Source organism: Abrus precatorius, unplaced genomic scaffold (genome assembly GCF_003935025.1).
Source record: "Abrus precatorius isolate BTA unplaced genomic scaffold, Abrus_2018 Scaffold11, whole genome shotgun sequence".
Lineage (NCBI taxonomy): Eukaryota > Viridiplantae > Streptophyta > Magnoliopsida > Fabales > Fabaceae > Abrus > Abrus precatorius.
Genome location: NW_020874303.1, coordinates 27261635 through 27274868, shown reverse-complemented (window position 1 = coordinate 27274868; position 13234 = coordinate 27261635). Strand labels below are relative to the sequence as shown.

General features: G+C 28.2%; 2 protein-coding genes across 4 annotated transcripts; both read left to right on the top strand.

Moving 5' to 3' along the window:
* Positions 1 to 1124: 1124 nt before the first annotated feature.
* Positions 1125 to 4822, top strand: LOC113854755 (F-box/kelch-repeat protein At5g60570-like). Of its 3 annotated transcripts, none has more exons than XM_027485954.1 (3): positions 1125 to 1304; positions 1533 to 1594; positions 1806 to 4822. In XM_027485954.1, the coding sequence occupies exon 3, from the start codon at positions 1859 to 1861 to the stop codon at positions 3020 to 3022; it is 1164 nt and encodes a 387-aa protein (XP_027341755.1). In that variant the 5' UTR covers positions 1125 to 1304; positions 1533 to 1594; positions 1806 to 1858; the 3' UTR covers positions 3023 to 4822. The 3 variants fall into 3 exon arrangements, with proteins under 3 accessions (XP_027341755.1, XP_027341756.1, XP_027341753.1); XM_027485955.1 differs by having other exon boundaries at positions 1895 to 3317; XM_027485952.1 differs by having other exon boundaries at positions 1126 to 1304; positions 1736 to 3317.
* A 1087-nt stretch (positions 4823 to 5909) lies between these two features.
* LOC113855952 (probable E3 ubiquitin-protein ligase LUL2) lies at positions 5910 to 8765 on the top strand. Its single transcript, XM_027487581.1, has 3 exons — positions 5910 to 6268; positions 7555 to 8029; positions 8649 to 8765. Exons 1-3 carry the CDS (start codon positions 5949 to 5951, stop codon positions 8763 to 8765), a joined length of 912 nt encoding a protein of 303 aa, XP_027343382.1. The 5' UTR covers positions 5910 to 5948.
* The last annotated feature ends 4469 nt before the right edge of the window (positions 8766 to 13234 follow it).

Genomic DNA, 13234 nt, shown 5'->3' with positions numbered 1-13234 from the left:
TTTTAATCCAGTCTTTACAACAGTACAAACAAATGAGTGTGTTCATTATCCTCATTTCTTACAATAACACATTTTCACTTGAGTAATTTTCAATATTGTAAGATTAATGTTAGCAAAATTATATTATATTAATTGCATTTATTTTGGTGTTTTTTTTTTTTATTTCATTCGATTTCATTGATTATTAATTTAAAGTTCTTAAAGATTGTTATTAAAAAATAATTTTTTTAAATTACTCAATAATTATGCATGTATTAATTTTTTTTAATATCTCCCTTTTATAATCATAATTCACTTTAAATACCCTTTGATATTCTTTATTTATTTTAACATAAATATACAAATTGACAAACATATAATATATTCTTTTTAAAAAACTTATACACCAATTTTTTTTGTCAAAAAAATAATTTTATTAACTGACTCAATGTGTGATTTGTCATGTATTTAAAACACTCACTTATTGTTGCACCGTGTATACTATATATATATATATATAATAAATTGTAATTTACATAATACAAAGTTATTTTTAAATTCACCATACATCTTAAATAAATACGAGTTAACTACAAAAAAAAAAAGGTAAATGTGTAATTTGTCTAACGCTCCTTTGATTTATAAATTAGAGACATGGATAGCAATTTAGCAAATGCTATTGTCCAAATGAAACTTGCTTAATTTATGAGGGAAGATTCTAATAATACTCAAGCTTAATTTCATGAAAAAAATAAAAATTAAAAACTTTAAAATGAGAAATGTTGAAGACCCTATAAGAAATCGTGAAAATGATAATTTATATATCTCAAACCAAAGATTAACTTCACACCTAAATAATAATTTGGGAAAACTCGTGAAGTCTAAAAAAAAAACATTAACATTATATATTCTTTTTCATTGTTAAATTTCTTATGCGTGAAGCTATTTCACACTGTCATTTAAAAAGGTTACATAATTTCTATATTTATATTTATTCTTTTCCACTCTTTTTTTTTTTTCTTTAAAGGATAGGATAAACATTGAACGAAAAAAGAGACAATCAAAGGGATAATATGGAATTACACGAAAAAGTGGGGCTACAAGGGCAAAGTAAAAACACGTTTGAGTTGGTGTATTTATAAGATGAAGAGGTCATAACTCACATAGTACCTTAGTCATTCCGTGTCCAAAGTTGCAAGTTATCTAAGCCCACTTTGTGTGTCTGTGTTTCACTCACCTCCTCTTTCCGGCAACATGCTTTGACGCCACCCACCTTAATTCTGTTCCTCCATTTCTGAGATCCACCCCTTTCTCTCCACTTCAAGGTACCTCCCTCTGCCGCATTTTTGTTTCCACTCATCCCCTATCTCAAAATCATTTTTTTATTTATAAAAAAAAAAAATTAGTTATAATGATTTTATTTGGATCCGAATCCGGCTACTGCTGCTTGAATTGGATCAGAGGACACCCTTTTGGTCAAATTTAATTTTTTAGCATGCTTTCACCGTTTCAATCAAAGGTTTTTTCATTTCTTATTCTTGTGAATTTTGCAGGTGGTTCTGTCTCCGAGGCTTGAAATCAGACAGAGTTTCAAATCCTGTCGGTGATTCATTTGGTATTGCACTCTTGTTTCTCTCTTTCTTAAAGATGTGATTTTTAAGTATAAGGCAATTGCATATTGTTAATTAATAGATGGAAAGAACAAATAGATAGACATTGGTGGCATGCTGATGCTGTAATGAATTTATTTTTTGAGGGTAGAGAAGGACATGAAGGAATTAATGGAATAATAAAAATAACAGTGGTTTTTGCTTCTGCCTTTGAAGGTTGTTTTGCCATCTGCTATGGTTTTGTTGGGATGCACTGAGGATTCCTTGTCATGACAAAGAAATTACGTTTAGATTGTTCTTTGCAGGAGGATGGAAAGAAAGTGAACAACTTTCTGAGAATGGATGGGAGGGAAGGAGTGAACGATGGTTTTTCTAGGCCTGGACCAAATGATTCGCTTCTCCCTCGTCTTATTGATGATGTTGCACTCAATTGTCTTGCTTGGGTCAGTGTATCCGATTATGGTTCGCTATCACGGATTAATAAAAGGTTCAAAAAACTGATTGAAAGTGGGGATCTATATAAGTTTAGGAAACAGTTGGGAGCTTTGGAGCATTTGGTTTATATGGTTTGTGATCCAAGAGGATGGGTGGCTTTTGACCCCAAGATAAAGAGGTGGATGGCATTACCTAAGATACCTTGTGATGAGTGCTTTAACCATGCAGACAAGGAGTCCTTGGCCGTGGGGTGCGAACTGTTAGTCTTTGGTCGGGAATTGATGGAGTTTGCTATTTGGAAGTATAGCATGATTTGTCGAGGTTGGGACAAGTGTCAGGAGATGAACCAACCTCGCTGTTTGTTTGGATCTAGTAGTCTTGGTTCAGTTGCTATTGTTGCTGGTGGAAGTGATAAATATGGAAATGTTCTGAAATCAGCTGAGTTGTATGACTCTTCATCAGGTACGTGGGAACTTTTGCCGAACATGCACACGCCACGTAGATTGTGCTCTGGTTTTTTTATGGACGGCAAATTCTATGTGATTGGTGGAATGTCAAGTACAACTGTTTCATTAACTTGCGGAGAGGAATACGATCTTAGGACAAGAAATTGGCGGAAAATAGAGGGCATGTATCCATATGTTAATGTGGGTGTTCAGGCACCTCCACTTGTGGCAGTTGTGGATAATCAGTTATATGCAGTTGAGCATCGAACTAACATGGTGAAGAAATATGACAAGGAAAAGAACACATGGAATGAATTGGGAAGGCTTCCAGTCCGGGCAGATTCGTCTAATGGCTGGGGCCTGGCATTCAAGGCTTGTGGAGAGCAACTTTTGGTTGTGGGTGGACAAAGGGGTCCAGAAGGTGAAGCTATTGTGCTAAATTCATGGTGTCCTAAGTCAGGGATTATGAATGGCACCATAGACTGGAAGGTGCTTGGTGTGAAAGAACATGTCGGGGTGTTCGTGTATAATTGTGCTGTTATGGGTTGTTGAGATAATTTTAGATGGACTCAACAGAAGATGCTGGTATTTACAATCTGACTTAGCCTTGAAGGGTGTTTCCATGTTCAATCTCCTCATTTACTAAGTTAATTTTTGCTGGGATAGTTTTACCTAGCTTCAAATTTGGTTTCTTTCTTTTAACATGGTTTATTTGGATGTATTTCTCACTATCATGGTTCATAATTCTAAATTGGTTTGAGATTACTGAGTAGGCTTACACATATATGTTCTGTTATCTATTTTAGCCAACTATGTAAAACCAATAAATGAAGGAATTTTCATTGTTTAATGCCCATTGCTTGCTGCTTCAACCATGTATATATCATGTTTGTCCAAATTTGTGTCCATTGTTCATGCTTAGGAAATATTGTGTTTGTGTGTTGAAAAGGAAAGGGTTCTCAAACTGTTCATCTAACTAGAGTTTTAAGAGTTGAGTTTCTGTGGGTAATCGTAGGCTTGTAGCAAATGTGCTCAGAGAAGTCAAATGATAGAGATTGATTCTAATATTTCTCTCACCAATCTATCATTGCATTTGGCTTGAAATTTTAATGTTATATTACAAGCACAGGTGAAAACAAAGTTACCAAGTTTTTTTAAGCCATTTTCTTGGTTTTATCTCTTTTATGCAATATGAAAACGAGGTCCCCTCAGGTCTATAATGTGTTTATAAACCTTGTCTATTCGTCCAGCTGTACTTGCTAGATTAAGGTCTAGTTTTCATCTTCCTATTTTATGTGTGGTGTACACTTTATCAACAATATGACCTTGAAATGATTTCTCTTATTTAGTCAGGAAGATTAACTGGGACCATGCTTCATTACTCTATTTGATTCCTTGGTCCTCTACGTTTGTAACCCATTATTTAATGATTCACAGCCCTTAGTACATCATGTACCCTTCATCATCAATTTGATGTTGAGATGAATGGCTAGCTTGACCTCTTCCCTCACTAACCAACAACTTGATTGAGTGAATTATGCAAGAAGGCTCGCTGTAATGCCCACTTTATTTATTGATTAATGATAATTGCACATGCATTTTACTCATTTATTTCGTGTCATTAGATGACATTTTGAATTATCCTACTTTTTTTTTTTTACTTTGCCAAAAGTTGTTCTCATTTGAATCTTTTGCTATAAAAATGACTAATGCAATCAACAATCTACTCCCAGGAAGAAAATGATATACAACACCAATTAATCAAAAGGGATTGTAGCCAACTACTCTATCATTTTTCTACGATTTCTTTTTCAGCATGGAGTGTGCATTTATTACTATTTTTATTTTGTGGGGTATTTTAGAAATTACATTTTGAAGGAGAAAAAAAAGAGAGGGTCGGTATTTTATTTTCAAATTAAGAGAGTTATATTATATTTATAAAAGTAAATAAAAAAAAGTGTTACATTCAGTTTATACTATCTATTATTCTAAAAAAATTAAAAAAAAGAAACATTTCCCTTTCTTCTTAAACTTAACTCTCAAACACATCCATAATCACTTGGTCCACTCTCTTTTTTTTTGTGACGTTGCTTTCGTCTTTGCTGTTTGTTTACACTGCTGCTCTCTCTCTTTTTCTTTTTTTTTTTGTCAAAGCACTTGCTGCTTAAAGTGTTTTGTAGGTTGGTTTTCCTTGGACCTTTGATTTGGGCTCCTCGTTTTTTTAGGTTCTGCCCGTTGTGTCGTCTTTGGGCTTCTCGCCTTCAGTGTTTTTTAAGGTTCGGTTGATGAAAAGAAAAATAAAGCAGCAATTTTTTTTAAAAAACGGTAACAATGACAAAAAAAAAGAATAACTTGTAGACCAAAAAGAAAACTGCTAATTATTGAAAAAAAAAGTCATTTTTAATTAATTTAACTAATTTAAAAAATTAGGCCGGCCAAAATAGACTTATTTTAAAATTTACATATTCTTTAACTAACTTGTTGAAGCATTACTTTATTATTTTTTTAACTTCTAAGTTTAGCGTTTATGTTTATAAGCTTTTAATTTATTATTTTTTGTTTTTATCATTTTTACTTTATTATATTTTTGTATTTATCGCTTTTTTTTTTCACAAATCCTTAGTATACACGCTCTCTCTTTCGTTGTAGCAAGAGCAACACCTTAATTTTTATTTATATTATTTCATTTTATTTAATTAAAATTTTCAAAATGAAAATAAAATTAAAAATATTATCATAATTTATAAATTAATAAATTATTTAAAATAAAATAAAATATAAAATATTATTATTTAAAAGTAATATAGTTTAAAAATTTTATATTATAATTATGTAAAAATAAAAACTAAAATAACTTATTTCTCAAATAAATAGTTATACCCTTGTAACGACCACGCAACAATAATAATAAAAATAGAAACAAGTTAGAGAAGGGAATAACACAAAATAAGACAAGGTTATTAGAGTCTCAAGTAGATTCCACATGAATTTATTCTTTCTTCTACCTTTTTTTCATATTAATTAAACCTAACAACCAAAATACTATTCTTCTCACTTATTAGAGTCTCATTAATTTTTTTTTCTCCAATTTCACGTAACCAGTTGAAGGGAACTCACCAAAGAGAGAACAATATTATACAAATAGACTGATAAGAGAATAACTAAACAAGCATATACATCCACACTCAAAAGATGTATACGTAATAGTATAAAGTTTCATCATGTGAAGTGAATATATTTAGTATGAGGTTATATATTTAAATCCTATTATACGTAAATTCTCTCGAATCATAATTATAAATTTTTTATGTTCCCACAGAAAAACAAAGTTACTTTAAAACATCTTCCTCGTCCACTCTTTTAGTTATGTTCCCTTGTGACACTAAAGTGTAGCAAAGTAAACGAGAGGAAATCTCTTTGGATGGTTTAAAGCAGGAGAAATTGCGAAGAAAGAAACAGAGAATTGAGTAATAAGAAAATGGGGAATATGGGAAGCAGTGGAAGGCAACAGAGAAGGAGGAGGAACCCAACACCACAAGGGATAAACTACTCCTTTGCACCTCACCCTCCTCACTACCCCAATACCCTTCTTCCTCCTTATCATCAATACCCACAATCGTTTTCTTCTACCACCACTTTGGTTGATACCCAATTCACTTGTGAGCTTAAGCATGAGAAAACTATCTCCATCAGGAATGATGTGAACATCAAGAAGGAGACACTTCACATGGAGCCTGATCAACACAACCCTGGCGATTTTCTTGTTGCTTTCAACTTTGATGCCACTGCTTCTGGATGGTTTGTACCTATCACCCCCCACTTCACTCCTTCCTTATCTTATTATTCAATTTTCCTATGTTGTTATCATGTTATACTCCTTCGTCAACTTCATTTATCATTACTCATGCAAAGCAACTCTTGCTATAAGCTCTCAATAAGTAGACCACTTTTACTTTAATCCAAGTGCTTTGCCTGACTTATCAGCTTTTACTTATTTCCATCGGTAGATACAAATACTAATTAACTAGTGTTTATAATTTTTTTAATTTATTTATCTGTGTATTTATATATGTTTATTGACTGTTTGTGTTCTCAAATTTACTCATTTAGAAGTTTTTTTATCACACAATTTTTAAAAAAAATAATAGAATGAATAAATAATTGAAAGATAATATTTAGTAATATATATATATATATATATTTAATATAAATAATGAAATAGATTTTATAATATATTAAAAATTAATGTACTTTTAATTATTATTTATATAGAAATTTAGGAAAAAAATTGAAATCAAAACTTGAAATGTTGAAAACATGAAAACCTGAAAAGCCAAGAAACATATACATGAAATAGATGAAAAAGTTAAAAATAATAATTTAATTGATTTTTTTTTAAAAAAAAAGGTTACATGATAAAAGAAATTTACTATTATATATAAATATTATAATTATAGTTATGAGATTCTCTCAATAATTTCGCATATCAAATTCATTGTAGCACATATCACAATTTTAAGGGCGTTATTATTATTCTTAAATATTTATTTTCAGTTTTATTTAAGTAACTTTTGTTTAAATTTTTTTTTTCCTCCTCATATAGATATATTACCAATTAATATAGATATTTTATATACAAACTTCTGATATGTTTAACATATCATTTAATGACTTCGACATCTCCTGTGTTGTCATTTGTCAAGTTCATTTAGAGATGATTATGTAAAATTCCTTTACACTAACCCTGAATCATAATTAAATTGTTTTCTTACTGCAATGGTTTTAATTTATTAGTGCTATTGCTGCTAGACTTTGTTGAGCTCATCAGCTATTGAACATTGTAAACATGGTTTGAAAATTTTGTTATATTGCATGCCTTGCTTGATAAGTAATCCATTCCATTATCAAATACCGTTGTTCATTAATTTTGCATTTCTTGTTTATAAGAAAATGAGATAACTCTCATTCTTAAATAAATATTATATTTACATTTGATATGATGCATATGGCATTTTTTTTTCTATCTGTGTCTCTGTTCTTTCATTTGTTTAATGCTTATGAGTGATTTTTTTACCCTGCAACAGCATTACAGTAATGTTTTTTGCCAAGGAAACTTTAGATGGTAAGCTGATAGCAGTGAAGAAAAGCTTGCTGAAACAAATTTCAATGCCTTTTCAGCAAGGTCTTTGTCAGAAATTTAGACAACCTTCTGGAACTGGGATTGAAATCTCAATGTTAGAGGAGATAAAACTAACAAAAGAAGGTGAAACAGTTTATCCTCTTGTGCTGAAGGCTGAGGCTCGACCATTAAACCATTATGTAAATGATGGAAACCCATTTTCTCAAATTACTTTGGCTAGTTTTGAGAAGAGAGAGAAAGGTGAGTACAAAGTCCGAGTAATGAAACAGATTCTCTGGGTTAGTGGGAAGAGGTATGAACTGCATGAGATATATGGCATTGGGAATGCTAGTGATGTTGATGGACATGAAGTTGGTGGACATTGTGTCATTTGTCTGTCAGAGCCACGAGATATAACTGTGCTCCCTTGCAGACACATGGTACTTTTCATTTTTACTTATTGCAGTGTGTTTGAAAATACCTTGAAAGACCTATAAAGCTAGATTCACCTAGAAACTACAACTAGTAGCATTAAATAAACGTTTGAAAATACCTTGAAAGACCTATAAAGCTAGATTCACCTAGAAACTACAACTAGTAGCATTAAATAAACGTGAATCCAGGGCAATTCAAACTTGTATCCAAACATGCACTTAGTTTTAGTTTGGTAATTGATTCGTGTTAATTTTAGTAAAATTAAAATTGCATTGCTATAATTGTTGTTGCATTTTGTTTACACTACATTATTTTGTGTTATTAGTATGCAGATTTCACTCTAAAATTAGAAATGCATGTTACAATTGTTATTGCATTTTGTTTAGACTCTTACCATTATTTTGTGTTATTCTTTGATTGCTGTCAAAAACTTGTGATTGAATTTAATTTGGTGCAAGATATTTTACCCTTTCAATTTGCACTGATATGCTTTATTTGATGCATGATGTTTCCACATGGTTCACTGAGCCCACATTCATGCTAAATTGACAGTGATAATGCTGAGTGATTGAGATTTGTCTTTCTCCTGATTTGGATAATTTTGCCTTATGATATTGGTTGCAGTGCATGTGCAGTGGGTGTGCCAGCCTTCTGAAAGTTCATACAGCCAAATGCCCCATTTGTCGGCATCCAATTGAGAGGCTTTTGGAAATTAAAGTAAATGATGGATTTGGTGACTGATGAAGTTCTAAATTCTACAAAATGTTTGTTCCTTTCTCAATTAAGAGGTACACCTATGCCTCAACTTGTACACATCTCTCCTCTGTTGGCTTAGATATTGCAAATAAGTGTTACAAGTTGTAACCAAAACAATATAGCCATGTAAGAAAAAACAGTGCATGAGTCTTGTCTGAGGATGAAATTTTCCACAATGCACAATGTTTATTAGCCAATTGCTTATTGTGTTCTCCACTGAATTTTCACTTTGCTAGCTACGATGGACATAGTTTCAAAACATACGAGTATTAACTTTACACACAGAAATTAACATTTTCAAACAATATTGTTCCACTTTCATCATTTTTCACTCCAAATTTTAATTTGATTTTTTTCTTAAAAAACAATATTTTATTCCCGATGATATATATGCAATTACCTTTTTGTTTGATGCGTGTGTCTTGTGTAATCTACAATATTTTGTTTTCAAGTTCTTCTCTCAATCACAATATACTTATTTTTTATTTTTACTTTCATTTTATGACTCTTCTATCTGAGTTTTATGTAGTGTTTAACTAATCATAGCATGCCAAGTGAATTTAAACATATAAAAGATAAAAGATGATCCAATGGAAATATCTTAGATGAGTTTCGTAAGAATCAGATAATTATTTGCACTTTATAGGAAGAATTTGTTTATAAAATAGTTGATTTTCTAAAGAATAAAAATTCTAATGTTTTACCTATTGTGATTGTTTAATTATGTAAAATAAAAATATTTAGTGGTATGATTATTTATCTATATTAAAATCTTTTTAATTGTGTGATAGTTATTATTATCAACAAATTATATTTTATGGTTGTTCTAGAAACTTTAGGTATATTAAATGTTTATAATAAAATAAAGTTGTATATTAATTCTAACATAAAAGAAGTTATTAATTACAAAAATAGATAAATATTTTAATTATTTTTTATTTATAGAAAAATTATTATGTTTTGTACGATATTTTTTATTATTTACTATTTTACATAATTTGATATATTTTAAATTCTAAGTTTTCTGGGCCACACAATGTCCAAATCTTGTTAAGTAGTAGGCCCAGATAATTGGATATTAAAAGATCTATCGTCGATGGATTGAGGTTAAATGCAGGGAAAAAGATTGAGTGAAATAGTAATTTTAAATATATTTTGATATTTCAAAAGTTATTTTTAAAAAGTGACTAATGATAGGAACATCCTTTTTAATATAGTTAAAAGTTAATTTTCTTTTTAAATAAAATAAAAGTATTTAAAAAAACCCGTGACAACATTTTTTTTTATAATTTTAATATATATGTACATATACATATATGCTATTATTATTAAATTTTAAAAATAAATATAAATAAAACTTATTAAATTTACGAACGTTTTATTTTAGTGCCTTCTACTCGAGCATGGTCTTGAATATGATTTCCATTTTGCTGCATACATCATGATGAAGCATTATACGTATTCTGACTTTTTTTTTATTAGGGGATTAATCTGATTGCTAAATTATGGTCAAATGTTCATCCTTTTGATTTTTATTTTTTTTTGTCATTTTTTAAATTACAGTAGAGGTCACTTTAATCTGAAAAATTTATGCATTATTTGAAATAAGAGAAGTATTTATTATATATTTATAATTTAATATAATAAATATATAATTAAAAAAAACTTTTATTCATAAATGATTAAATTCAATCTTAAAGGTTATAGTTAATAACATCGTATATTTAATTGGATCTCTAATTACTCGAAGCTTCAGCTGCGTGAAAATTTTCTGCATGTGTTTCACACATTTAGCTTTATGAACCCTGCTTATTTTATAGTATTAGTAATTGAATGTGGTGCACTTTATGATAAATAAATGAAAGATTATGATTTATTGGCGAGCAAATTCCATCCACGTTGAATGAAAATGATTTTTTTAATTTCCCCTTCTTTTGCTAATATGAAGTTGAGTTGGTATACAAATAAATAATTAGTAGTCATGATTAGGAACGTGATGCCTTCCCACCTTATATGTGATGAAAGTTAAATTAATCGATGTCTTGTCATTATATAATGGTGTCACGATCAAATTAATCTTTATGATGTATTTGTAAAGAGATAATTCTAAAAAGTGAGTGTTGATGGAAAAAAAAAGCTCAAAGTTTTGTTTCTATTTTACTTATTAGAGTTCAAGGATATTGTTTGAGAAAATAATAAATATTATTTTTATTACAAATGATAAAAATGAGTATAATATAGTACATGTTTGATAAAGTATTTTAATTTTTTTAATCAAATGGTACTACTTAACATGTTTATTATATCTTTTATTTCTGATGCTAATTAATTCTTAAAACACGATTTGAAAAATACACATGAATTAATTGTTAAGAATGTAACTGGAAACATATTTATTTATCTATTAATATTATAAAAAAATTATTTTGATTTTTTAAATTTTTTGAGATAATTATATTTATTTGTTTCTACAATTTAAGAAAAATTATCTTTTGATATTTTCCACGAGTATTTCTTCACTTAAACTTATTGCTTAAGAATAAACAAAATTTAAGCGTGGAAAGATTAATAAATGATTGTTTTATTAATTTATTTATAAAATTGTAGATAAATCATTAATTATTTGAGTTTATTAATTAATTTACTTGTAGTTAATATTTTTTATTTTATTGTAAAAAATTATAAAGAGACTAAATGAGTCTTTTTAAAGTAGAAAAATTCAAATACTTTTTAAACACTTGCTTTTACTACTTTTAACAGATAAATTTTTCTATGAGATAAAACTCTTAACAATTATCTATAATCTAAGCTAAATAGATAAAAAAAGAAAAAGAAAAAAAGAAGATTGAACTTCAATAAAATAAAAAAAATATTAAAATATCAATCACCAAAGAAAAAAAATAACAATATGCATGTATACAAATTGCGGGGACTACCCAACCTATAAAGGTTTTTCTCGTATATCATCATAAAATAAGTCTGCTTGTATTATTCTTAGTTATGCATGTCTTATTTAAAAAAACTTAAGAAAATATTAATTATTATTTTTAACTAAATTTTGATTTTCACTTAGTTTAATTATAATTATCATTTAATGTAACATATAACATTTTAAGGCTTGTGCTTAAATAGTTAAAAATATTTTAAAGTTGGTACTTTCAAAACACTTAGTAAATGGAGTCGTACATGTAAAGGGTTATTTAATTTTTTAGAACATCTTTAATTGGAATTACTTAAAATTAAGCAATGTTGCATAAGAATAGAATTGTTAATAAGAAAGGGAATGAGAATTGTGTAAAAAAAGGAAGAGATGTTTATACAAACAATTGTTGCACATAAAAAAAATTAAAGAGAGATAAAGATACAATTATTCTTTAATTATAGAGATAAAGATACTTTTTGAATACCTTTAAAAAGTGGTTCTTATCAAAGTTTTTTTATTCTTGAGAAAGTTGAAGTTACGCGGAGGAATGGTTGCTTGCAAGCAGCAACAATGCTATTGTTCTGTAAGTAAAAAAGAACAATTGTGAGTCTCAGCATTCAATTTTTTAAAATCTATTTACAGTAAAAACAAAAAAAAGTATACAATTATAACTACATTACCTAAGTTTTTTATTTTTTATTTTTATCTTCGATCCCATTGTTTTGCTTATAGATTTAGCGAGAAATGTTAACAACATAGTTTTTAAAACATATATTTTTAATATACTTCTAATTATTAGTTAAATTTATTAAAAAAATTAAAAAAATTAGTTTAAAAACAAAAAATATTTTTTAAAATTTTAATAAATTTTAACGCGTAGTTAATAGTGTCTTAAAAAATGCATTACTAATATTTTTCGTATCTAAAAATAACTACTTTATTAAGAGCCATTAGATGAGTGTAACAACACTTTTCTTGTTACAAAAACTTTTAAAATATATTATAATTATTAATTAAATTTTTATGAATATAAATTTAAAATTAATTTTCAATATATAAAAATAATATTTTTATATTAAAAACACAATATTTTTAATTTTTCATAGACTATATTTTTAATAAAAAATTATGACTTCAAATATTTAAAGTTAATTCTAAACACTGATATTAATATTTTTTTCTCAAAAAATGATGTTATAAGTCTAATAATTTAATTTTTAATTAATTATTATAAATTAAGAGAACAATTGAAATAACTTACAGCGAACTTAGAAAAATGATTTATGACTCTTATAATTTAAAAATAATAATAGTTTTTATATAAATTATAAAAAAAATATCTCTTTTAAACTTAATTTAATAAGCTTTGTAATAAAAATACAATTAAAGTAGTCTTATTATAAAATGAACTTTTTTAAAAATGAAAGAGGCCTTAGTTTTCATTACTTATCACATTCGAGAAGCAACCCAGTGTGATTGCTTGTTGCAATAATGATGGTAAATCATAGGTGGTTTCACGGGCAAACGAAGA

Coding starts and splice junctions, on each gene's coding strand:
- LOC113854755 (XM_027485954.1), top strand. CDS start 1,859: ATGACAAAGAAATTACGTTTAGATTGTTCTTTGCAGGAGGATGGAAAG.
- LOC113855952 (XM_027487581.1), top strand. CDS start 5,949: ATGGGGAATATGGGAAGCAGTGGAAGGCAACAGAGAAGGAGGAGGAAC. Junction 6,269..7,554: donor GATGCCACTGCTTCTGGATG/GTTTGTACCTAT, acceptor ACCCTGCAACAG/CATTACAGTAATGTTTTTTG. Junction 8,030..8,648: donor TGCTCCCTTGCAGACACATG/GTACTTTTCATT, acceptor TATTGGTTGCAG/TGCATGTGCAGTGGGTGTGC.